Source organism: Pinus tabuliformis, chromosome 5_1 (assembly GCF_031772625.1).
Source record: "Pinus tabuliformis cultivar Carrire ecotype Pingquan chromosome 5_1, CPIR1, whole genome shotgun sequence".
Classification (NCBI taxonomy): Eukaryota; Viridiplantae; Streptophyta; class Pinopsida; order Pinales; family Pinaceae; genus Pinus; species Pinus tabuliformis.
Window position 1 is genome coordinate 934,533,958 of NC_142305.1, and position 24,173 is coordinate 934,558,130.

Below are 24,173 nucleotides of genomic sequence, written 5' to 3' on the forward strand. Positions count from 1 at the left end.
AAGTTCGATTGAGTGATGATAAACCTTGTAAAGTCGTTGGAACGGGTACAGTTTTCATAAAACAGCAAAATGGAAATAAGTGGCTATTGAAGGAGATAAGGCATGTTCCAGATCTGAAGAAAAATCTAATTTCAGCTGGGCAGTTGGGAGGTGAAGGTTGCGTAACTACTTTCACAGATAAAACCTGGAAGGTCACTAAAGGATCCCTGGTAATAGCGACAGGAGGAAAGGTTGGTACATTATATTTATGCAATGGTATTTCTAATTTTGTTAATGCTTTAACCTCTATAGGAGAAGATACGGCATTGTGGCATCATAGGCTCGAGCACATGAGTGAGAAGGGAATGCAAATTCCTCACTCAAGAAATTTGTTGCTAGGTTTGAAGCATGTTGATTTAAAATTTTGTGAAAATTGTGTTTATGGAAAACAAAAGAGAGTCAGATTCCTTAGAGTTGGGAAAGAAAAGAAGAGCGAAAAATTAGAGCTTGTGCATACAGATGTATGGTGACCTGCTCAGGTATCATCTCTTGGTGGCTCTCGTTATTATGTTACTTTTATTGATGATGCAACCAGAAAAACCTGGATTTATTGTATTCGAAATAAATCTGACGTATTTGATACTTTCAAGAAATGGAAAGCTTTGGTTGAAAATGAGACAGGAAAAGGTTCAAGTGTCTCAGATCAGACAATGGAGGTGAATATTGCAGCAAAGAGTTTGATAGGTATTGTTATGAGAATGGAATTCGCAGAGAGAAGACAGTTCCAGGAACACCACAAGAAAATGGTGTGTCAGAAAGGATGAACAAGACAATCATGGATCGTGCAAGGTGCATGAGATTGCATGCAGGATTGCCTTTACAATTTTGGGCAGATGTTGTAGACACTGTTGTTTACCTAATAAACAAAGGGCCTTTAAGTACCTTGGATGGTGGTATCCCAGAGGAGGCATGGACAGGTAAAAAGGTAAACTACTCATTTTTAAAGACTTTTGGTTGCGAACCCTTTGTTCACATTAATAAAGAAAATAGAACAAAGCTTGAGGCAAAATCAAAGAAATGTACCTTTATTGGATATGGTGGTAATGATTTTGGTTATCGCTTATATGATTATGAAAATCACAAAATCATTAGGAGCAGAGATGTAATATTCAATGAAAAGGTCTTGTATAAGAATCAGTTACAGGAAAAGAAACAGGAAAAATAAAACAGAGAATACACAGTGCTTGACGATATCATAGGAAAAGTAATGGTGCCTAAAATCATAATGATCAACAGCTAGAACAACAACCACAACAGCAACAAGCACCTCAAACACCTGAAAGTGGTGTTAGAAGATCTACCAAGATAAGTAGACCCCCTGAACAATACTCTCCTTCGTTATATTATGTATTGTTGACTGATTCTGGTGAACCAGAATGTTATGAAGAAGCAGTGCAGGTAGAAACCAAGAAAAAGTGGAAGCAAGCCATGAAAGAAGATATGGACTCCTTAACACATAATCAGACTTGGGACTTGGGAAAAACAACATTGCAGAATAAATGGGTTTACAAGTTGAAGGAAGAAGATGGAGGTAGAAAAAGGTATAAAGCTAGACTTGTGGTGAAAGGGTTTGCACAGAAAAAAGGTATAGACTTTGATAAGATATTTTCTCCTGTTGTGAAAATGACTTCAATTAGAACTATTCTAAGCCTAGTAGCTGCTGAAGATTTACATCTTGAGCAGTTAGATGTAAAGACAACCTTTCTCCATGGGGATTTGGAGGAAGAGATATATATGCATCAGCCACAAGGATATGAGGTAAAAGGGAAGGAGAAACTAGTGTGCAAGTTGAAGAAGAGCTTGTATGGCTTAAAATAGGCTCCAAGGCAGTGGTATCTAAAATTTGACGGTTTATGTCTAAACAAAGTTATACTAGATGTCACTCTGACCATTGTGTTTATTTCAACAGGCAAAATGATGGCAGCTATATTATATTGTTATTGTATGTAAATGACATGCTTGTTGCAGGTTCTAACATGCAGGAAATAAATGTGCTCAAAAGGAAATTGGCAAACTCATTTGCAATGAAGGATTTGGGTGTTGCAAAACAAATCCTTGGTATGAGAATAACTAGAGACAGGAAGAATCGCAAATTAACATTGTCTCAGAGTGAGTACATAGAAAAGGTGTTGAAAAGGTTTAATATGCAGAATGCAAAACCAGTTAGTATACCTTTGGCTAGCCATTTCAAATTAAGTAAGGAGGTGTGTCCCAAGACTCAAGAAAAAATGGCTCATATGTCTAAAATTCCATATGCATCAGCAGTTGGGAGCTTAATGTATGCAATGGTCTGCACAAGGCCTGATATTGCACATGCAGTGGGAGTTGTAAGCAGGTACATGAACAATCCAGAAAAGAACATTGGATGTCGGTGAAGTGGATTCTCATGTATTTGAGAGGTACCACAAATCAAGCATTATGCTTTGGTGGTTCAAACATTGCTCTACAGAGATATGTTGATGCAGATATGGCAGGTGACAGAGATAACAGGAGGAGCACTACAAAATATGTATTTACTGTAGGTGGAATAGTTGTCAGTTGGGTTTCAAAAATCCAAAGTGTTGTTGCACTTTCAACAACAGAAGCAGAGTATGTTGCTGCTACAGAGGCTAGTAAAGAAATGATTTGGTTACAAAGGTTTCTGGATGAATTGGGTAAGAAGCAGGAGTTGGGCAGGTTATACAGTGACAGCCAGAGTGCCATACATCTTGCAAAGAACTCTGCATTTCATTCCAAGACTAAACATATACAGCTCAAGTACCATTTCATACGGTCAGCATTGGAAGATGGACAGTTGAAGCTGGAAAAGATACACACTAGCCAGAATCCTACAGATATGCTAACAAAAGTTGTAACCAAGGAGAAACTGAGAATCTGCTCAGTTTCAATTGGTCTTCAAGTATGATGAAGAAGATGAGAAATAGCCAAGTCCAAAGTGGAGTCATTGTCTAGCAAATGAAGCAGCGATGGAGTTGCTATAATCAGTCTCCAAGTGGGAGATTGTTGGGTGTGGAGCCTGATTATATTCTGTATTCAAAAGTTTCAGGGGTCCGGGGGAGGCTAATCCCCCCCTGTTGGGGGTTCTAGGGGCCAGCAGTCCCCCGGCAGGGGTTCGAGGGCAGCGCCCCTGAAACTAAAAATAGATGTAAAATTGCCTTGTAAAAGTCTAGTAATTTCTAGTCAATCTGGGCCGTTCATTAGGCAGATGATCTGACGGTAGTAGTTATGTTTAATTTAGGGTTTTTTGCCCTAGAAGGCAACCCCTCACTATATATGAGAGAATTGTATTGCGTCTATGTATATCTGTATTCTGAGTGAGGAAGAAAGAGGAGATTGAGAGCGAAGAGGGTGTTACAGCGGATTTGTTGTAGGTTGTATCTCTTCAGTTTGCTGGATAATATAATAATAGGATTGCTTTTTTCTCCGTGGACGTAGCCCAAATTGGGTGAACCACGTATATCTATGTCCCTCTTGTTTTATGCGTTTTCTGTGTTTATATTTCTGCAATTTTTTATGTGTTCCATTGCTCTGTAATATATAATTTTCTAACAGCCAGGAGTTGCGCAGTGCCAGAAAGAGCCAGCATGGGAGACGCAGAGCCTCCAAAGGCTGACGCTGGGCTAGTTGGGCTGACGATGGGCCAGAGAGGCTGACGCAGACCCTAGAGGCTGACGCTGGGAGATTTTGTGGGGCAGATTGGAGATGATATCTGTCTCCGACTGAGAGGTACTACTGCCGAGGGCATTATCTGTTGGGTGAGCCATTTCTAGCACCCAGATTGTATTCTAAAACTGCTTAACAATAAAACCCTCAGATAGCTGCACCGGTTTTCTTGCATTGGGTTTTTCCGAGGACGTTAGTCCAAAAATAACGATGTCCGTGTCACTTGTGTGCTTGTTTTTTTCCTTCAGTTGATGATCTGTATGTGTTGAGACTGTAGTTGTATTTATTTTCAGTATTTACATGGTAAATAACTTGTTCATTAACAGAACAAGTAAGGAGAAATAAATCAGAAAGTACAGGAAAGATTTCTAACAATTAGACTTAGAAATTCCAACAAGAATCACAGTCAAATGTTGTCCTAAGTGAAGACTTCTAGGCGCTGAGATAGAAGGATCATGTTATGCCCTAGCCGCAAAGAATAGAGGGACTGATGTAGCCCCATAAATGTTGATTGTATGACCGCATAAAGGAGGTCTAATCAGTTATGGAAGACTCTTTATATGTAGCAAAAGGAGACTCGTCTACGCAACTAGGAGAATGAGGTATACGCTGAGAAGAGGAGGCCTATTTCAGTAGACAAAAGAACCTAAACTGCAGCAAGAAGGAGACTGATCAGCATGTCCATTTAAGAGTTGTTTTAGGGGTCCAATTAGAGGGTTGAACTGCTAGTTGGTAGGCCGAGGATAGGAGGCCTGAGTGAGCACTTGCTAGAGGGATATCAGTCACTCTAATAGGTTGTCATAAGCATGTTCTAAGGACTATTGTATTCCACTTGGATGCCACTGGAAGAGGGCATAGACATTGTTCAGTCATTGTTAAGGGCTTGAAGGATACTCTGAATAGTAAAGGCAACAGCCTTTCCTTGGAGATCAATTGCAGTCAAATCTGGGCAGATTTTGGAACTGTTAGGAGACTACACTTTGGACCTTATTCAGGCTCAGTCTTGCTGAGCTAGGCAGCAGGCCATAGCCAGCGCATGATGTTAGAAGGACTGCATTGAACCAGCATGATGATGGATGCAACATGAAAGTGCAGCATGGTGCAGCGTAATGATGATGAAGTGCAGCATAATGATGATGAAGTGCAGCGTGAATGGTGCAGCATAGTGATGATGAAGTGCAGCATGATGGGTGCAACGCAGTGATGATTGGATGCAGTATGATGAGTGCAGCATAGTGTAATGGGTGCAGCACAGTGATGGGTGCAACACTATGATGGGTGCAGCATGGTGATGGAATCACCTTGAAGAATCAGTTGAAGCAGTATGCCTTCACTTGAGTTCAAATCAGCTACCTCATGCGTTATCTTCTTAGTGAAGATCTCTGCTCTTATTTTGTCAAGTCAAAATGTTGACTTTTGATGTATATGTACTATCTCTCTCTCTGCTGAACTATTGAAGAACATAAGAAGAATTGATCAAGGGTTTCCCCACATTGGGGTTTGTCCCTGGTTGGTGCCACATCTTATGTCCTCTTGGCTTGGCTTGTCTTCTGTGATTTATGTTTATGTTCTATCTGCATTTTACTATCATGCTAAATGTGATTGCTAATCTGGAATTGATATTGAGCTAATATGGAAAAATTGATGTAAATTGCACTAACCATAGAACATACCTAAAATTAACACTTGTCTTCCCTGGATTCTGATGTTCTTCAAGTTATTCAAGTGGACTTGCTTGATGATGAGATTTGCTTGATGACTTGTAGCTTGATGTAGGTCCTGCTCCAATCTTCTCTTCTTTGTAGGTGCCTTTATGTAAGGCTCTTCTTCTAGCTTTGTAGATCTTCTTGATGAATGATGGATTGTAGACCCTTCTTGTCCTTAGAGTGATTGAGACTTCTAGGCTTGATGCTTCAACTTTATAGATGCTTTCCCTTGATGAGTGTTCTTGAGATGCCCTATCCTTGATGTGTCACCTTAACTCTGATACCATGTTAGAGAATCTAGGGCAATGTAGTGTTGTGATGATTCTCCGAGACTTCATAACAATTTGTGAAGTCTTTTTACTTTTCTTGTTAGCTTATTCTTCTTCTTATTATTATTAATGCATATGTGTGTGCTTCATCAAACTGCTATCAAAACAAAATAAGAATTTGGCTCTCTGCCAGGGACAAACCCTCTCCACTCTTGAGAGGAAAACCCTTTGTAAGATTTCTCTTATTGAAGCTTCTTATTTGAACAACTGCCAAACCCTAGACCCTTGACTAGGATATCCTCCAAGCATCAGTCAAATCCTTCCTCTTTCTGCACTGTCACTTCCAGCACATCTTCCGACACTTCTTCCAGCACTTTGTCTTCTAGGTTAGGAAACCCTAGAATATTAGGGCTTCTTTACTTCGTTATAGATAGAGGCTCCTTTGCTTTCCTTTGGATACCTTGTAGGCCTAGGTATACATCTGAATGAGGCTATTCATGTTGCTGCCTTAAACTGTTGTAAAATCTGTAAGTGTTGTCTTGTTGCACGTGTGAACAAGAGCCCTAAAACAATCCTTTTATTCTCGCTGACCCTTTCTTCCTTCCTCGCTGATGAGAGAGGCCTTGTAGGCCTAATTTGCACCCAAAAATATTGCGATATGATGACCTGCACTTTTCTGCTCCTATAGCCGCAGACATACCCTTTCCCTTCGCACGTGTGGTTGTAGGTTCACCCTATAGACAGTCTTTGTTTCTCCTTTCCTTCGCTGCCCTTACAAGGCTTCTTTTCCTCCTTCGTTGACCTTCTTTTCTTCCTTGTACCCTCACAGATTTCAGAGTGAGATGATGTCCTTTTGAGGAGTGGACAGCCTCTATAAATAGAGGTTTGTCCCTCCTATTCAAGTCGACATGACTGTCCTTAAAGCCGACTTGATAGTTTTCTCTTAAATTTATTTTTATTCATTATTTTGTTGCTTGTAGACTTCATTGCTGCTAGGAGAGGATTTGACCATGCTTGGAGGTGTTCCCATGACCTTGTGTGATGACTTACATGATGTAACATGCCCTCAAAGGGTCTTATCATAATTACATTTTAACATTGACTCTCTAGAAGCACTTCAAAATGTGTTTGACCTATTTTCCATGAGCAAGAAACTCATTGACAAATAGTAAAAAATAATTTCTCTTTTCTTGAATAAGTACAAATATCAAAATTACATTTATGAAGACCTAGCCTAGACGAGAAAGCATGCTTTCGCAGCATCTCATGATCGCACATTCTATATGTCAAGCCATAAAATCAACAGAAAATAAAATATGCAAATATGCATCTATCTGTCATGAGAAATATCATATGACGTTAGTTCTAATGCAAAATTAACATGTGATGCACCCTACTCTACCATGCATATGATACAATGTCAAGTGCTAGGTATAATCATAGACCCAATGCAACCAACATGTCAATTGATCAATACAAGAATGCATGCTTCCATGATTATTTTTGCAATGGACTCGACAATATAAATGGGAATAATGATGCGAGGAGTTACGGGGGCAGGAGGTGGGAAAACAGGAACCCATATTATATAGAAAGGAGTCCTAGAAGAACGAAAAGACATCAGCCGAGAAGATTGAATTGGGTCTTCTAACCAGGAGATAGAAATGTCAATGATCAAGTACATGAATTTGATGAAGACCTATCTTAGGTCTATCACCTACTAGGTAAGAACGATTGAATGTGTCGAATGTATTTAGGATAATATTATTTTGGTCATTGGGAAAACGGGAAATGGACTTATCGTTGTATTTGGGGAAAAAACATGATTCTTGTTTCGTCATAGGGGAAAGCAGTTCTTCATCAAGACTAGGGGAACGAACATCATCACAAACCTCTATTTCCAAGGCAAGGGAGGAACGCTCAAACATGAAGAAAAACCCTTTATCGGGGGCATGGCCTAAGGAAGCATCTTCCTCAATTTCTGCTATATTAGAGTCATCAGAATCTCCCACAATCTTCGAAGGCTCTTCTTTGATTGAATCATCTTGGAACATAAAGAAGAGACCTTTCCAATCACTAAGAAGGGATTCATAAGGACCAACATTGTTATTCAGAAGGGGCAGAGCATTTTCATCCTCCCTGAGCTCATTCTTATGGACTTGAGAAACCATGGGGTCTTCATTTCTATAATCATACTCATTTCTCCAATCAACAACCCAAAATTCACTCGTAGATTCTTCGTTTATTCAATTATCATGATCTTTCTCAGAATCCTCCCATTATTCACTATATATTTGGTGTTGGTTAGGATTCCATTCATTCTCTTCTTTAGATAGGAAGGATTTTTCCTCCTTCATCCGTTCCTGAAGAATGATCTCCAAGGTATTTACTACATGATTTTGATCAAATGTCTCAAGAAGAAGGTCATCAATAGGACTCTTTTTATATTCACTCTTCGTCTTACGGAGTCTTTCCGATTGCTCACAATCGTGGGAGAAAATCTCTTGGGAATTATATGTGGCCATCAGTTTCCTGCAAGACTTTTCATATTCCATCATCCATTCTTGCATTGTCTGAGGGCTCTCGAGGTGGAGATCTTCCTCATTATCCTTAGAGGACATGCTTTCCAATTCATGAGTCCCTCCCTTGGCATCATCATTAAACCAATAAGAGGCTCTTCGTCAAGCATAAAACCATATTCAATAACTTCCTCCTCTCGAAGGGCCATATCTAACATTTGGGATATGTCTTCATGAGATTCGAAACTCAGCCCTTCATGCAACAAGAAGTGCATAGTCAACATTGGAAGAGAAGGAATGCGTTTAGGTTAACATGACTCAAGCCAACAAGTACTTGGGGCAATGGATAGGACAAACAATTCCATTTGGTCACAAGGTTGAGTTATACTTTGCTTTGAAAGTTACCTTATGAACCTTACCACGTGGTTGGTTGCGGAATGTGGATCCCCGTCAAACATTGGCATATTCTTCATGGATTTCGATGAAGGATATCTTGGGGTCCCTGTCATATCTATGGCAGGAATATATGTGGTTAACATGTTGTTGGGTCATTAATGACATGGGATTCACCAGGGTGAATGAAATTGCCTTAACAAATGCTTGCTTCAACCTACAAGCATTGACTTTGAAGTTTGATGAAGAACTAGAGCTTCGTTCTTCCAATGGAGTCGCCAATAATGTTATTTCAATGTCATATGGGGAACCAAACACACATTTCGTGTCCTCGACAATGGCGTTAAAATGTTACCGCTCAAACTAGAAGGGGACCTAAGGGGACTCCCTAAAGGGTAAATGCTAGGCCAAGGGCAACAAATGGAGACTTAGCCCATTGTCACCTCAGCTAAGGCTCCCTTGTATTTATAGACTTTCACCGATGGGAGGAGACCCGGTATATTGTGGAGTCACGGATGAAGGATAAGTCAATGAAAGGATGTGGAGTGACCCAAATAATCCCTTTCCCAGAAGAGTTAGAAAGATAGAGCTTGCTTGCTTTCTAAGCAAGGTACAATGTCTTCTAGGGAAAGGAAGGGAGGATTTGAGGGTTAGGTTTATGGGATATGACTTGTGAAGGAATTTCCCAATCCCTAAAATCCTTATTGAAATTGGTATCCCGGATGGTTCTTGAAGAACTATGTTTTCAAAGGAACGAGACCAAGTGGACCCAGTCTAGGGTAGGGGACAAGAGTATGGCAACCAATAATTGTCCCCAACCTGGACAAGGTATGGAAATGGATCAAAGAAAGAATATCAACTTAAAGGTTTGAATTGGTCCAATAAGGTACTAGCCTTTGGGGATGCTAGGGCAAAGTTTGATCCCAAAGCTAGGGCTTGGATTTTCTCACAACTCCACCATCCGAATGGCCTCAAATTTGGAGGAGGTCTTGAGGAAACACTAGTGCAAGAGACCCTGAGAGATCAAACTTTTTGGATGGGTAGTTTGCCGGGAAAATTACGCCCTAGGTGACCCAACTTGGCTAGACCTGGGGAAAGGTGAAAAGATATGATTTTAGGTGACCACCTCTTATTAGATCAGTGTCTTAGTCTTGGAAGAATGGAATCTATGATGAATATGAGTGAGGGTCTTTGATTCCCAGTCAAGGAGGCTGCAAGACCACTTCACTAGCCTTCTAGCTCGATGAGAAGCAGTCTTGCAGCTTTTATATTTCGATGTGCAAAGGAGAAGGATTATCAAGGTCAATTCGTTGATAGAATTACCCCTAGGAGATTCCGTTCACATTACATGGCCCACACATTTAAAAATGTTATAATAGAGACAAAATTCCACAATTTAGAGCAGTAAATGCATGCAGCAATTAGCCCTAAAAATAGCGAAAATCCCAATCCAATGTATATGACAAAGTAAAACAAGTATAACATTAAAAGCATGTACTTACATGTAACAGAATATATCCAACCATCCACAATTGACAAAGAGATGCTCCAAGATAAGATAGACCAATATCCACACATCAAAATTCATCCATAAAGCTCCAATTCATCCTCTAGAAAAAGTGCAAAATTCTCAAAAGAGAGAAAAGATCCAATCCAAAGTGATGATGAGATAATGAACTCATCTCACTTGTATTGATAAACTAATGAGGAGTTCGAATTAGCCTCTTTGGCCTACATAAGCACCAAAAATAAAATAATTTTCTAATAATCCATCTTTTGGTGACAAGCCTACCAAACTAGCTCATAAATGAAAGAATAAGCCTCTCAAGAGGTCAAAAAATAACCTATGCATGTCGTAGGGCCCTCTAAGAGGCCTAATGAGGTCCATGGGTGCGATAATGAAGAGTAGGACCCTCAAAAGCAGTGGACAAGGGGTTGGCCCCTTGTAATAGCCTATGGTGCTCCAAATGACGTGTGGGAGCACACAAGTATCCTCATGGGTCTCCAAACAAATCAAAGATGCATGTAGATCGCCTGCAAGGGCTAGGATGATGGTGTAGGTGATGCCACATCATCATGCAAGTCCTGGACCATCTGCAAAGTGTATGGTGCAAATTTGGGGCCAGCTGGGCATGATGGATCAAATGCATCTTCCTCATCCAAAAAGTGAGCCACAAGCAATCTCTAAATGGTTGTGAGGATCCATGGAGTGCTATTTGCTGCTGTGGAGGCCCATGGTTCTCAACGCACACCCTACACGTGCCAATGTAGCCCTGTGGAGGATTAGGACCCCGTATACGGAGACCAAACCCAAGATGGAGGCCATCTGCAATCCTGCATAAAATCCAATGCGTCCCCTAGGCTTCCAGTACAAGAAGTCATTAGAGAAATCGAGTACATGAGCTTACCAATCATGGACCACAGGTGGGGACTTCATAATGGCCTACCCTTCCATAATGGGCTTCGGGATGTGTCAATGTCTCCTAAACTCCAAATGGGGTTAACCAAGAATCCTATTAGGTGGTTTCCACTTCTAAAGGGGGCAATATATTCAAAGTTACATCCTTCAAAAGGTGGTGGCATGTTACAGATAAGTGAATAAAGTAGGGGATGAGAAGGGGCAACCCTAGATCACATGTTGGGGTACAAGAGTAGCTAACAAGAGAAAAGCCCGCACTTGGGTTTATAATGTATGGAGGGAGCAATCATGGTACATGAGGTTCCCCAACCTTGATTTTTCCACCCTTCTTTATATTCCTTTCGTCTTTTTATGATTTTCTTTGATTAACTGCTCAGGGCTCAAGGGGTAAGACCATGATGTATAAGATATAACAGTGAATACCCCCTTTAAACGTAGGGCAGTTCATTGCCCACCAAGGGTTGGGGCAAACATGGGTTCCTATATGATGAAGGAGGTTCATAGGACCTGTAGGAACCAAGGTGATTACCATGAGGATGGGGTAGAGCTCATGTATTGGCTTTTGCCCACGTGCTAAATATGTTTGTCTCGACCATCTTTTGCATTTTGTGGTACATTTTCCTGTTGAATGTGGCCAAATATGCTTATATATTTCTTTTTAGTTGCATCAACCCCTAGGCTTCATTCCATTCCATGACCCAAGGTGTGGGCAAGGGGAAGGGGCAAGCTAACCCTATGTAGACCCAGTAGAGGAATGTGGATCTAGGTGGGAGAAATGATGAATGGGGTAGTAATGAGTGGAAAGAGGGTAATATAAACGAATAAGGGAGCGGGACCACACAACCAAAATCAGTGTTTCCCATGAAATACCATCCCTAAAGCCAAATAGTCAGTAAAAAAGATCCCACAGGACTAGGATGCAAGGTTATAATCCAAAAGGAGCGTTAGGGGGCAAGGGCACAGACCTAACCCATTCTTTCCGCCGAATCCCCCCATTAATCCATGCCCATAAGTGTCCATGATGAGCAAACTACAATACTCAATTACCAAATGACAAGGCATACCTTCAGGTTCAAGAGGCCCACCTTCAAACATACGATCATGGCAGATAGGCGAGGGACCACATGACTAGCTCAAGTGGCGGAGAAAATGCATAATGAGCTAGTTGGTGGCTACAAGGGGCTACTCGCTGCCAGTTGAGGACCATCTTGGAGAAAAAATTTCTCCTAGGGATATCACCCACAAAATGGTGGGTAATAGGGCATATACAGACATTTTGTCTAGTCTATCCTTTTACGAATATGATTTTTCCTGCCAATTCTAGCCAAGCCAACCTTTCTCATACTTTTGGACATGTCGTGTTCACTTGGGCATTTTCATTTATCCAATCCCTTGGGAGCATAGTTCTTCGGCGCTTCCAATCTAACATTTAAACCCTTTCATTCTATCTCTAGAATAATTGGTTGGACTTTAACACAATTTTCCACCCTAAACCTGTCTAGCAAGCTTTTAGCATAATTTGTTCCAAACAAAAATAAAGCTAAACATAAATATGATTTTACCTTGCAACTGCTCCTGCCTCACTACCCATCATGATGATATCATCAAGATAATAACATATATCACTAGAATCCCCATATCCTAATTCTTGCCCTTGACATAGAGAATGGGGTCAAAAAGATGAATTTTGAATCTATGCTCTCACAACTACTTGTCAATTTTGATATATCATGAACTGGGAGCATTTTTTAGCCCATAAAGAGCCTTCTTCAATCTGTATACCAAATGCTCCTTCCCTGGAACCGGGTGTCCCGGCAGTCAGTATATGTATAGTTCTTCCTCTAGATGACCATTTAGGAAGGCACTCTTCACATCCATCTGAAACATAATTGAACAAAAATACCATTTTTTTTAAAGATAGCGTTTTCAAAAATTATAATGCATGTAAAGTAACCAAACAAAGGATTATTAATATCCTTCACAGCAGATGCAAATAACTTAAGCTACTCAAGAAATCGATTAAAAACAAGAAAAAAAAAATCAGAAACCTGCTTTGGTAGTAAATGATTCAAATGGCAGTTTAATTAATCTAACAGAGATTAATGGAATTTTTTCCATGAATGGAATGAGATAAAGTTCCTCCAGTACCTTTTTAATCCATTAGTTTGAAAAAAAGAGAAATGAACCACAACAAAAAAGAGAGAGAGAGTAAAGAAAAGTGATTTTAGGAGAGGAATATGCAACGAGATCCTTACATACCTTGGCGGAAAACAAGGTGCCACGAAGTCATAGATATCAGCAAGCTCCTCTGCAATCTGAGAGATGTTAATTTGGTCACATTAATGGTCTTTATACATTGAAGATTAAATTTTTGGGAAAGTAAATAATAAAAGTAAAATTCATACAAAAGTCTCAAACCCCAAATAAACTCAAAAATATAATTGGAAATTGGCATTAATATTGAGATCTACTTGTATTTAGACAAAAAGGGATCCTCACAATTATCCAAAGACATTCCAACATCTCATTGCTAATGGTAACTTTATCCCAACTTCAATCACAATTATCCAAATGTATGTCACCACTTAACAATGAGACCTAGAGTTCAAGACCAAGAAAGTAGGATCAACTGTTTAACTTCTCTATATAGAGAAACAAGAAAAGCTGGTCTCTGTAATAGCTTGCTCTGTCATGACTGGACAAATAACTTAAATCAAGAGGAAAAAGCTACGATACATAGCTTGTGATCTAGAAAAAAAGTGTGTTTGCATTGGTACTTACCAGAATAGTTGGGTTTCCATCCCTACTAATGCATGGCACAAACAACAAGGAGGAGACACAAACCCCATACTTAATTGAAGTTTAATTTGGATTTAAATTTTATAGATAATAAACCTACAATGAACCTTGGAAAATATGGCCTCTTAAGTGATGCAGCAAAATGGGACCTATGTGTGTGCAGCACATGAAGCCATAGTTCCACCAAGCTTTTGGGATGTGGGGACGAGGGAGTGGGGAAACGCAAAAGCGGCCTATGCAAAATCTCCCCACCAATTTTTAGGAAACGTGAGGGGACATCAAGGTCTTGAAGACAAGGAACCCCGACAAAAATAGTAAAATACTAAAAAATTATAATATATATCATGGATATTTTATAATTTAACTGTCTTTATCATTATATAACACTTACATCATGAAGGATAAATCGATGAATCATATAACTGAAACAAATTTAAAAAGAAAGGCATGATACAATCATACATGTAACTTTAACATTGTACAATGAAAATAAAAGTCTAAACCATATTGAAGTTCCAACTGTGAATATTGAATATTGAAATAAAATTCAAGTCTGATACATCAAGATTCAAATTTTTATAGAGTCAGACGGGGGAGTGGGAAAATGCAAGAGCGGCCTATGCAAAAGCTCCCCACCAATTTTTAGGAAACGTGAGGGAACGTCGGGGTCTTGAACACAAGAGACCCCGACAAAAATAGTAAAATACTAAAAAATTATAAATATATCATTGAAATTTTATAATTTAACTATCTTTATCATTATATAACACTTACATCATGAAGGATAAATCGATGAATCATATAACTGAAACAAATTTAAAACAAAAAACATGATACAATCATGCATGTAACTTTAACATTGTACAATGAAAATAAAAGTTTAAACCATATTGAAGTTCCAATTGTGAATACTGAATATTGAAATAAAAGTCAAGTCTGATACATCAAGATTCAATTTTTTATAGAGTCAAGTCTAATATATCATATATCAAGATTCAAAACAAACTAAAGTCTACAACTGAAGTCCGAAACAAAAAAGCAGATAACATAAGAACATATCAAATGACAAATGAGCATAATTGCTCAAGGTAATGCCCCACTAGTCTTTGCATCCAACTACTCCATGAATAAATCAGGATCAACCATGTCACCATCTGAATCAAAATCACTTGCATTCACAAACATGCTAAGAGGCACACCAACCAACCCCATATGTGTCACATCAAGTCCCTCCTCCATATCTACCTATGCATCATCCCTTGGATCAACATCCCATTGTGTTGTTGGTCCCTTCAAATATGAAATAACCAAAAAAAACCCTCCCCCCCATGGATTCATAGTATATTTATAATATTTTATAAAAAAACTAGGGATTTGACTTTTTTTATTGGACCTCAATTTTTTTTGGAAACGCAAGAAACGTTTACTCTTTTCAGAGGAAACGTCCCCACTTCGAGTTTCCTCGCGTTTCCATTTTTTGGGGACGTAGGGAAATGTCCCCCAAACGTCCCCGGAGTGCAAGTAAGCACGGGGAGTCGGGAACACATCTCCGTGGAACACTGCATGAAGCGCATTTTTTGCATTTCCATGTCCCTGATGATGGGTAGATAACATAGTGACATTATTGTTTGGAACGGCACATTCTCAGGGATGTGGGGAATATCCCTGGACATTTTCCCCTAAAAACAGCAATGTCTAGAAAACACCCCATGTCTAGACCAATGTTATCACAACCAGACTGATCATCAAACCGGTTGACCCCCAAAACTGAAACCGGACAAAAACCAGAAACAAAATCAGACCACAAAATCAATGAACCAAAAAATACTTAAAATATACAAATTTTTAATCGAAACCATTATACATGAATATTCATATGCATCCATGTGAATCCAAACCATTATACACAAATATGCAAAGTTTCTCATATAGATCAGCCCTTCAATCAGCTCTCCAAATCAGACCAACAAGTTCTTCAAATCAGCCTTTCAATCAGCTCTCTAAATCAGCCCAAGAAACTCAGCTCAAAATGTCAAATTGCTCAAATGAATTGTGTTGGTGAAAGGGAGGCTAGGGACCCCTATAAATAGCATTTTTTTGGGGTGAGGGAGGGGGAAGGGGGGTGTGCTTAGGGTTAGGTTTGTTGTTTTATTTTATTGATTTCTTTATTTTATTTTAAATTTAAGTTCAAGTGGCCCCCATCATCAGTTGTACGGTCCTATATAGAACCCAAAAGTTTTCACATTTATGACAGGTTCTGGCACAGCACCTACCGATTTGGTGTAGAACTGACCTTTTCTGATTCTGAACCCTCAAATTGAACCTCTACAACCCTGGAATAGATTAAACCAGACTTAAAACACACAAAAATTTTCCCACAAATTTCAAATCTCTTCTCTGAAGACTCTAGACAAACAGTTAGCGTACACACATTCTGACAAACAATTTGCAAATCAAATAAAATTGTTCAGAACAATAGTGATAGCATAGGCAAATAGAATTTTTATTAACTTGAAGAGGATCAATACTGTGTACCATGAACCTGGAACAACTTCCAAAATTACCAGACCAACTCGACCTCAAGGGTATTATGTTTATGAGATGATCCTGGACTGATACAACGATGTTCTTGTCCCTGGATTCAGCTTCAAACTCAAACTGCCAATGGTCTGAGGAATTCATCTACCAGGAGATTGGATACAGCTCACCGATCTTGGCCTTCCAAAATTCTGAAGGAAACTCGGCCCAAAGTGCTTGTTGAGTCTCAGCCAAAATATGGATCCTGCCTTAAGGAATGAGCTCTCAGCCTCTACAGGAAACAAGGGATCGATCTCCAGGGAAATAATGAATGTGGCCTCCCAACTTGCCACTGATCTACAATAAATTCGGTCTACTACAGATTACGAAATAGGCACACTGTTACACCAATGATGTGGCCACCATAAGGAAGGTCTCCATCTCCAATGTTGAAGTTTTCTACAGGAAATTGGCCTCCTAACAATGTTGAGATAACAAGAAATATGATGATCAGTTCACTCTCCTGGAACAATGGAATTCAGCCTTTCCTCTCAAGATAATAATTCCAACTTCAAATGTTGATTCAGTATTGTAGATGCAGCCCTCTTGATAGAAATAATTTGGCCCCTTGATCAGCAGAATCTGGCCTCTGGTATAAAGAAACTCAGCATCTGAACCAATAGAATAATCCTACTTCTAGTGGATCAATTCGGCCCTCTGTTAAAGGATGATATTGATATCACAATTCTAAGTATGATCACTGATGAATACACTGAACCTTGGCCCTTGAAACCTAGCAACTCATCCTCCCAGGTTATGGAAAATTCGGCCTTCAAAGAATAGCTCGAGCCCCTGATAAATGATCAACAATTTGGCTTCTCTTGGCAGAAGAAATTCCGCCTAAATTTGAAGATAGTACTCAGCCTTCCTTTTAGAACAACTCAGCCACCTTAGTTGATATAAATTTGTCCTCCTACAAACAAAATATGCTCCTTGGCACTGAAGATTGCCTCCAATCAAACTTGATTAGATCGACAAAATAATCTCTTGAGATAATTCAACTAGGTTGGCAAGAATGTCAACCAAAATTGAAAGGCCACTAGCTAGGGTGGCAATGAGATCCACGGAAACTAGTGTGAGGATCTCACTTGAAACCCTCAATGCTGAAACTGTGATATTCCTACTATACCCTACACATCATGCTCTTATCCCTTGAGCCCCGAGAAGTTAATCAAAGAAAAATCATAAAAGGCAAAAAGCATATAGAGAAGGGTGGAAAAATTAAGGTCGGGGCACCTTATGTACCATGATTGCTCCCTCCTATACATTATATACCCAAGTGTGGGCTTCCCTTTTGCTAGCTACCCTAGTACCCCAGCATGTGGCCTAGGGCTACCCCATTCATTCCCTACTCCATTCATCTCTTTATCACATGCCACCACCCTTTGAAGGATGTACCTTGGACATACTATCCCATTTAAAGCTAGAAACCAGCTAATAAGGTACTTGGTTAACCCCATTTGGAGCTTGGAGACATTAGCACATGCCAAAGCCCACTATGGAAGAGCATGTCATTATGAAGTGCCCACCTGTTGTCCATAGTTTGTAAGCTCCTTAATTTGATTTCCTTAAATGACTTGTTGTACTGGAAGGCTAGGGGACGCATTGGATCTTATGCAGGATTGCAGACGGTCTCCATTTTCGGTTTGGTCTCCCTATACAAGGTCCTAATCCTCCAGAGGGCTACATTGGCACATGTAGGGTGTGTGTAAAGAGCCATGGGCCTCCACAGCAATAGACAACACTCCATGAATCCTCAGAAATGTTCAGAGATTGCTCGAGTATCACCTATTGGACGAGGAAGATGCACCTGGTTCACCATGCCAAGTCGACCCCAAAGTTATACCATGCACTTGGAAGATGACCCAGGACTTGTATGCTGATGTGGCATCACTTACATCATCTAAGCCCTTACAGATGGTCTACAGGCATCTTCGATCTACTTGGAAATACATGAGGTTACTTGAGTGCCCTCACACCCATTGAGAGCACCACGGGTTTATTATTTGGAGAACAAGGGGCCAACCCCTTGTCCACTATTTTTGGGGCCCCATAGTATAAATATCCCATTATCCTATGCCACAATTAACCCAGGTCTCTACCATTGCTACTGGTAGCTGCTAACTAGTACCTTTGGAGAATCGAGTTGCAACTTATATAATCTATTGCTTTGAACCCAATTTGCTTCACCTTCTTCCCTACGAAGTAGTCATCATACCCCTTATCCTGTAGTTTAGAAACTGAAATCAGGTTCATGCCCAAATGTGGCACATGCAACACATCTGTAACACTTGGCGCTTGCTCCTGATTCCCTCTAAATATCGATGGTACCTCTCCCAATTGGAGTACACTTTGTGTTGTTTCCCATCTGCATCTAGAAGTCCATCTCCTCCTCCATGTAGCTGGAGAAGTAGTCTCTATCCCTTGTCATGTGTGTTGATTCTCCATTGTCTATATACCAAACACCCTGTGAAGTCGAGCTAGAGAGGCAAGCTATCTCAGGGAATTCATCTTCCAATCTAGAAGACAAATCCAAGTCATCTTGATCTCTGAATCTTTCTGCAGCCATCATTGGAAAATCTATGGATCTCAAATACACCGGAGAAATAAATAAACTGGGTACAAACCATTGTGTTCTTTCTCTTCCAGGCCCTGCGCTGATCTACTACTGCAAAACCCTTATGCTACAAACCCTTTTGCGTTAGGTCTTCTATTCGAAATCTAATCTCCCTCCGAAAACCTTTTCTGGCAACCTCACTACCTACTGCTACTCATTGAGACAACTTGCACTTCCTTCAAGTCACCTCCCTGGACTAGAAATCAAATTGCTAGCTCTAAAATTCCCGTTGCCTACCTGGCCTGCATAGATATGCTTTTCAGTGCTTTATATCTCCCTATAATCTACATTAACTTCGCTCTAGAACTTCTATGATATGATATCCTTTGATACCATGAAATTTCCACGAACTATAGCAACTAGAAATTTACCTCCTAACTTATGCAATTTATTTGTCTTTTGTTAATTATTAGCAGCAAATATCAATAAACTCACACTGCAATTCTTCACAAATAAAATACGCTGCAAAAGACAAAATACTGGAAAAGAGAAAATAATGCACACACACACAATAATATGACACCGTTAGTTTTGGACAATCATCTTTGGAAAAACCCTGAAGGGAAAACCAATTCAACAAATGAGAGTTTTATTATTATTTATCTTCAACAAATTAGAGGGTACAATTATCTGCTTGCCTAACACTGGCAACACTCCAGAAAAAATTGATCTTCACTGGAAAAGTATACTAGAGACTCAAAGTCTCCCTCTGCAACTCGAACTGGCCTCTCCTAGGTTACTCACGCTCCTCCTGCTACTCGCACTACCTGACTAGAAATGCACATTGTTGCTCCAGAAAATTCGTACAACCACTAGGAACCCTTCCCTGCAAGTTGGTCTACCTCTAGCACTGCTCTAGGCCTGCTCGCTTTGCCTTTGAGACGAAAAACTTATGAACGCAGAAATAGATATGCAGATATTTTATTAATAATTAGATAAATTACAGATGATGATGTTTACAGTGGGTTGCCTGGCTTATATATCGCCATGGACACCCTTTAGGAAAGGGCATGATCTTATGATCGTGCCCTTTCGCCTAACTAAACCTAAATTAAATAATAAACCTAAAATTAACTATTTTTTACATAACATTGCCTTCCTCTCGAAAGAATGCTTTGTCCTCAAAGCATACGTAACGACGGATGTTGTTGACAAAATGCTTCATTCTCCCAAGAAGCTTCTTCTTCGGGCAAGTCCTTCCACTTGATCAGATATTCCTTGATAGTACGATAACGAAGCTTTCTTTCTCTAGTGGACAAAATACCTTCTGGTTCTAAAATGACTCTTCCCTCATGAAGTAAAAAAAAAACTTCTGATACGCAGAAAATATGTATAAATGTTTTATTAAAAGATAAAATTAGAGATGATCAAGGTCGCACATTTTAAAAGGTCTTGGATCAATCTCTCAATTTCCATTTTTTGGTGATGTGAATATCGGTATGGCTTGATGTTGACGGGGTCTGATCTTACCTTGACTTCTATTGTATGCTCAATTTCCCTATTAGGTGGCATCTTCATAGGTAGGTCTTGAAATACTTTTTCATGCTTCCGAATCAGATCTTGTATCTCTGGTGACTCTTCTCTGGTCATATTTGCAGATAACATTTCTAACTGATGACATTGTACTACATAAGCAGGTGCTCCTTTTCGAGTTAGTTTCATCATCTGAGATGATGATACAACTTGATTTTCTGGTGCTTGGAATCCATGTAGCTTGTACTTCTGACCTCCCCATTTGAATTTTATAAATTGTACTTGATGGTTGGCGGCATAAGTACCTAAAGTTCGTAACCATTGGATACCTAAGACTACATCTACTCCTCCTAACGGTACCGTGAAGAATGGAGACTCTAGATTAAAGTCTTGAATCTGCAAATTGACCTTATGGCATTTCCCTACCTTTTCAATCTTCTTACCATTAGCTACCATCACTTTCATGTTTGGTAAGGGAAACGAAAAGATATTGAGTCTCTTTGCCACGGTTGCATTTAGAAAATTGTGTGTGCTTCCAGAGTCGACGAGAACCACTACGTTGTTCTTCTTTATGTGTCCTTTTAACTTTAAAGTCTGAGGTTGTGATATACCTGTCATAGCTGATAATGATACTTGTGGAATACTTCCATCATCTAGTTCTGGTGAGAATTCTGGGGCGTCTTCTGTGTCTTCTACGTCATAATCTTCACTGTTTGAATCATTGGTTGCTTCACAATTATATAGGTTCTTTGGTTCTTTTCCTTTAGCACATCTATGTTTGGGGTCCCACTTCTCACCACAGCGTTTACATTTACCCTCTTTTATCCTTTGCATTTCCACATTAGATTTTTCATCTTCACGACAATGTGGTGGAACATATCTTATATTATTTGAGTCCACATACTGGGGTATCCTTCGTCTTGCATAAGCTTTTTCCGCTATTGACCAAAATATTGGTTCGGATTTCTTTTCGGCTGTTTTTGCTTTTCGTCTTGCTACTTCTATAGATGTAATGTCATGCATCTCAAGTTCTGCTTGTAAATGGGTTTTGAGTCCCGAGATGTATGACTGAATTAGACGAGATTCTGATAACCCAGGTACTCGTGTTACTAAGGTCTCCCATTCTTGAGTGTATTCATCCACACTTCCTTTTTGTCGTAATTTGATGAGTTTTGAAAAGAATTCTTCTTCCTTTACACCTTGGAATCTTTTGAAGAATGCATCTTTAAATTTTCTCCAGCTAATGACATGTGTTGTCTTTTTCCACCACATATACCAGTTATATGCTTCTCCTTCCATTTTCATGGATGCATGCCTGAGCTTTTCGTCATCCTCATTGATGTCATATATCTCAAAGTATTCTTCTGCTTTATTTATCCATGCAACATTGTTTTTTTCGTTTCCATCGAATTTAGGCATCTCGACTTTTGCTCGTCGCTGGTATGTTGCTACTGGTTGAGCGAAAAAAGGGTGTTGATTGGTAAAGTTATCCCAGAGTTGCTTGTTTGTAAAGGCTGTGTTACTCGCTTCTTGGTGGGGTGTCGCTGTTTTTTTTGGGATTCAACTTTGTCATGAGAGTCTGTGGACTTAGTTGAATCTGATGAAATGTGTTCTTGATTCTCTTCACCTTCTTTTAGTAGTTGTTTGGGTGTACAATTCGACCTTTTACACAGACTTTTCAGCATTGTTAAGACCTCTCTGATCCCTGCTTCTGTCTGGACATGGTAATCTTCCATCTTTATTTCTATTTGATTCGTCGTATCTTGAAGATTTTTGATTTTGTCTGCTTGCTCCCCAAGCTTGCTCTCGACTTCATTTAATCTTTTACTGACCTCGTCGTGGTTGTTATTTATCTTATGCTCTGCATCAACCAATTTTTTCTGGAAATCCGCCATTGTCATTGTCGACATTGAGCGGGTTTGCGGGGGCGTGTATTTATTGGCCAGCGAAAATATTTTCCCTCTTTTTTTTTTAGCTAAAATAAATTTTATACATATAAATTTTAATTAATTAAAATAAATTTAATTAATTAAATTAACTTTTGTATATATATATATATATATATATATATATATAACTTTTTAATTAATTAAAATAATTTTAATTAATTAAATTAATTTTTATATATATATATAATTTTTTAATTAATTAAAATAAATTTAATTAATTAAATTATATATATTATATATAATATATAATATAATTAAATAAAGTTACGTAATATATATATATATATAACATATATATGAATTAATGGTATAGCTATATATTATATATATTGTATATTACTCCCAAACCGTCACGTTGGCTGACAGAACCCGTTGATTCTTGGCGTTCGTTACCCGAACAGTCGTGATTCTTGGTGTTCGTTACCCGGATGGCTGGTGAATGTGGACAGGATTAATAACCGCACACCGCACAGGAATAATGAAACGTGAGCTTACAGCTGGTATGACGCAGCCTTCCCGCAGAGCCCACGCAGTCAGCCAGTATGACGCAGCCTTCCCGTTGACTACAGTGGGGAAAAAATGTAGCGTTTGATGAAGGAGAAGACCGAAAGTTGGACAGAACTAGACGGAACAACGTTGTATGATACGGTTGTTGGACGAATGACAATAGCGTTGGACGGATACAGGTGTATGAGATGCGAATGGCGTCCTAAAAGGTCTGTGCAGCGGGAGAGTGCACGAGGATCAACCGCTCTGATACCAGATGAGACGAAAAACTTATGAACGCAGAAATAGATATGCAGATATTTTATTAATAATTAGATAAATTACAGATGATGATGTTTACAGTGGGTTACCTGGCTTATATATCGCCATGGACACCCTTTAGGAAAGGGCATGATCTTATGATCGTGCCCTTTCGCCTAACTAAACCTAAATTAAATAATAAACCTAAAATTAACTATTTTTTACATAACAGCCTTCGGGTGATAGATCTGACTCTGGCTTATTGAAATGAGCCCCTTTGCCACTCGCACTGTCAAACTGGCTACTCGCACTAGTTGATTTGGCCTCCTCTTCCTGTCACTAAGACACTAGAAAATGTGAGGAAATCTCCTCTGGAATTTTCCTCCCAAATCTCTGTTGAAACCCCATTGCTCAGTGTTTCCCTAGTTTCAACTGCACCCTTGTTGAATCACTACAACTGGGTATGTCAAACTGCTTTGTGATTAACTATTTTCTATTGTCTTCTCCAAACCCCATCGACTTGCTCTTATAACCTTCTATTGGACAACCAATGGCCATGATCACATCTCAATCAATAGCTATGATCATCTTGACTCCATCAATTCACTTTTCGAAAAGTCTCCAGAGAAAAATCAATTTCCCTCAATTATTCTGATTTAATTAACCAATTTTTGTAAGTTAGACTTAGGGAAATATTTAATTATGGTCAATTAATCTAATTGAGGTGTTTCTAAAGTTTTTCTCGTGAAACCTTTTATGGGTTTTGGAGATCGTGTTCCTTAGCCTATTAGACACCATAGAGAGTAGAACACATGCCCACTACTACCAAAAACTAACAATCAATTAATGCTAGGAGAAAGACAACAAACATGTATCCCAAAATGATCAAGTTTTATTCCACTTTACACTTCAATAATTACAAGTAAAAACAGACTTCAAATCTCAATAATAGAGATGAAATTTGTTTGAATCCAACGTTTCCACAATGAAAAACCCCCATTAA

At 39.2% G+C, this 24,173-nt stretch overlaps 1 protein-coding gene across 4 annotated transcripts in view; it reads right to left on the reverse strand.

The window, feature by feature from the left end:
• Positions 1 to 24,173, reverse strand: part of LOC149167846 (exocyst complex component SEC6-like) — a 504,852-nt gene that overhangs the window by 322,691 nt on the left and 157,988 nt on the right. For all 4 annotated transcript variants that reach the window (XM_089433197.1, XM_089433196.1, XM_089433194.1 and 1 more), the window contains one exon: positions 13,268 to 13,323. In XM_089433197.1, coding sequence (XP_089289323.1) covers positions 13,268 to 13,323 — 56 coding nt within the window. The remainder of the gene's footprint in view (positions 1 to 13,267; positions 13,324 to 24,173) is intronic.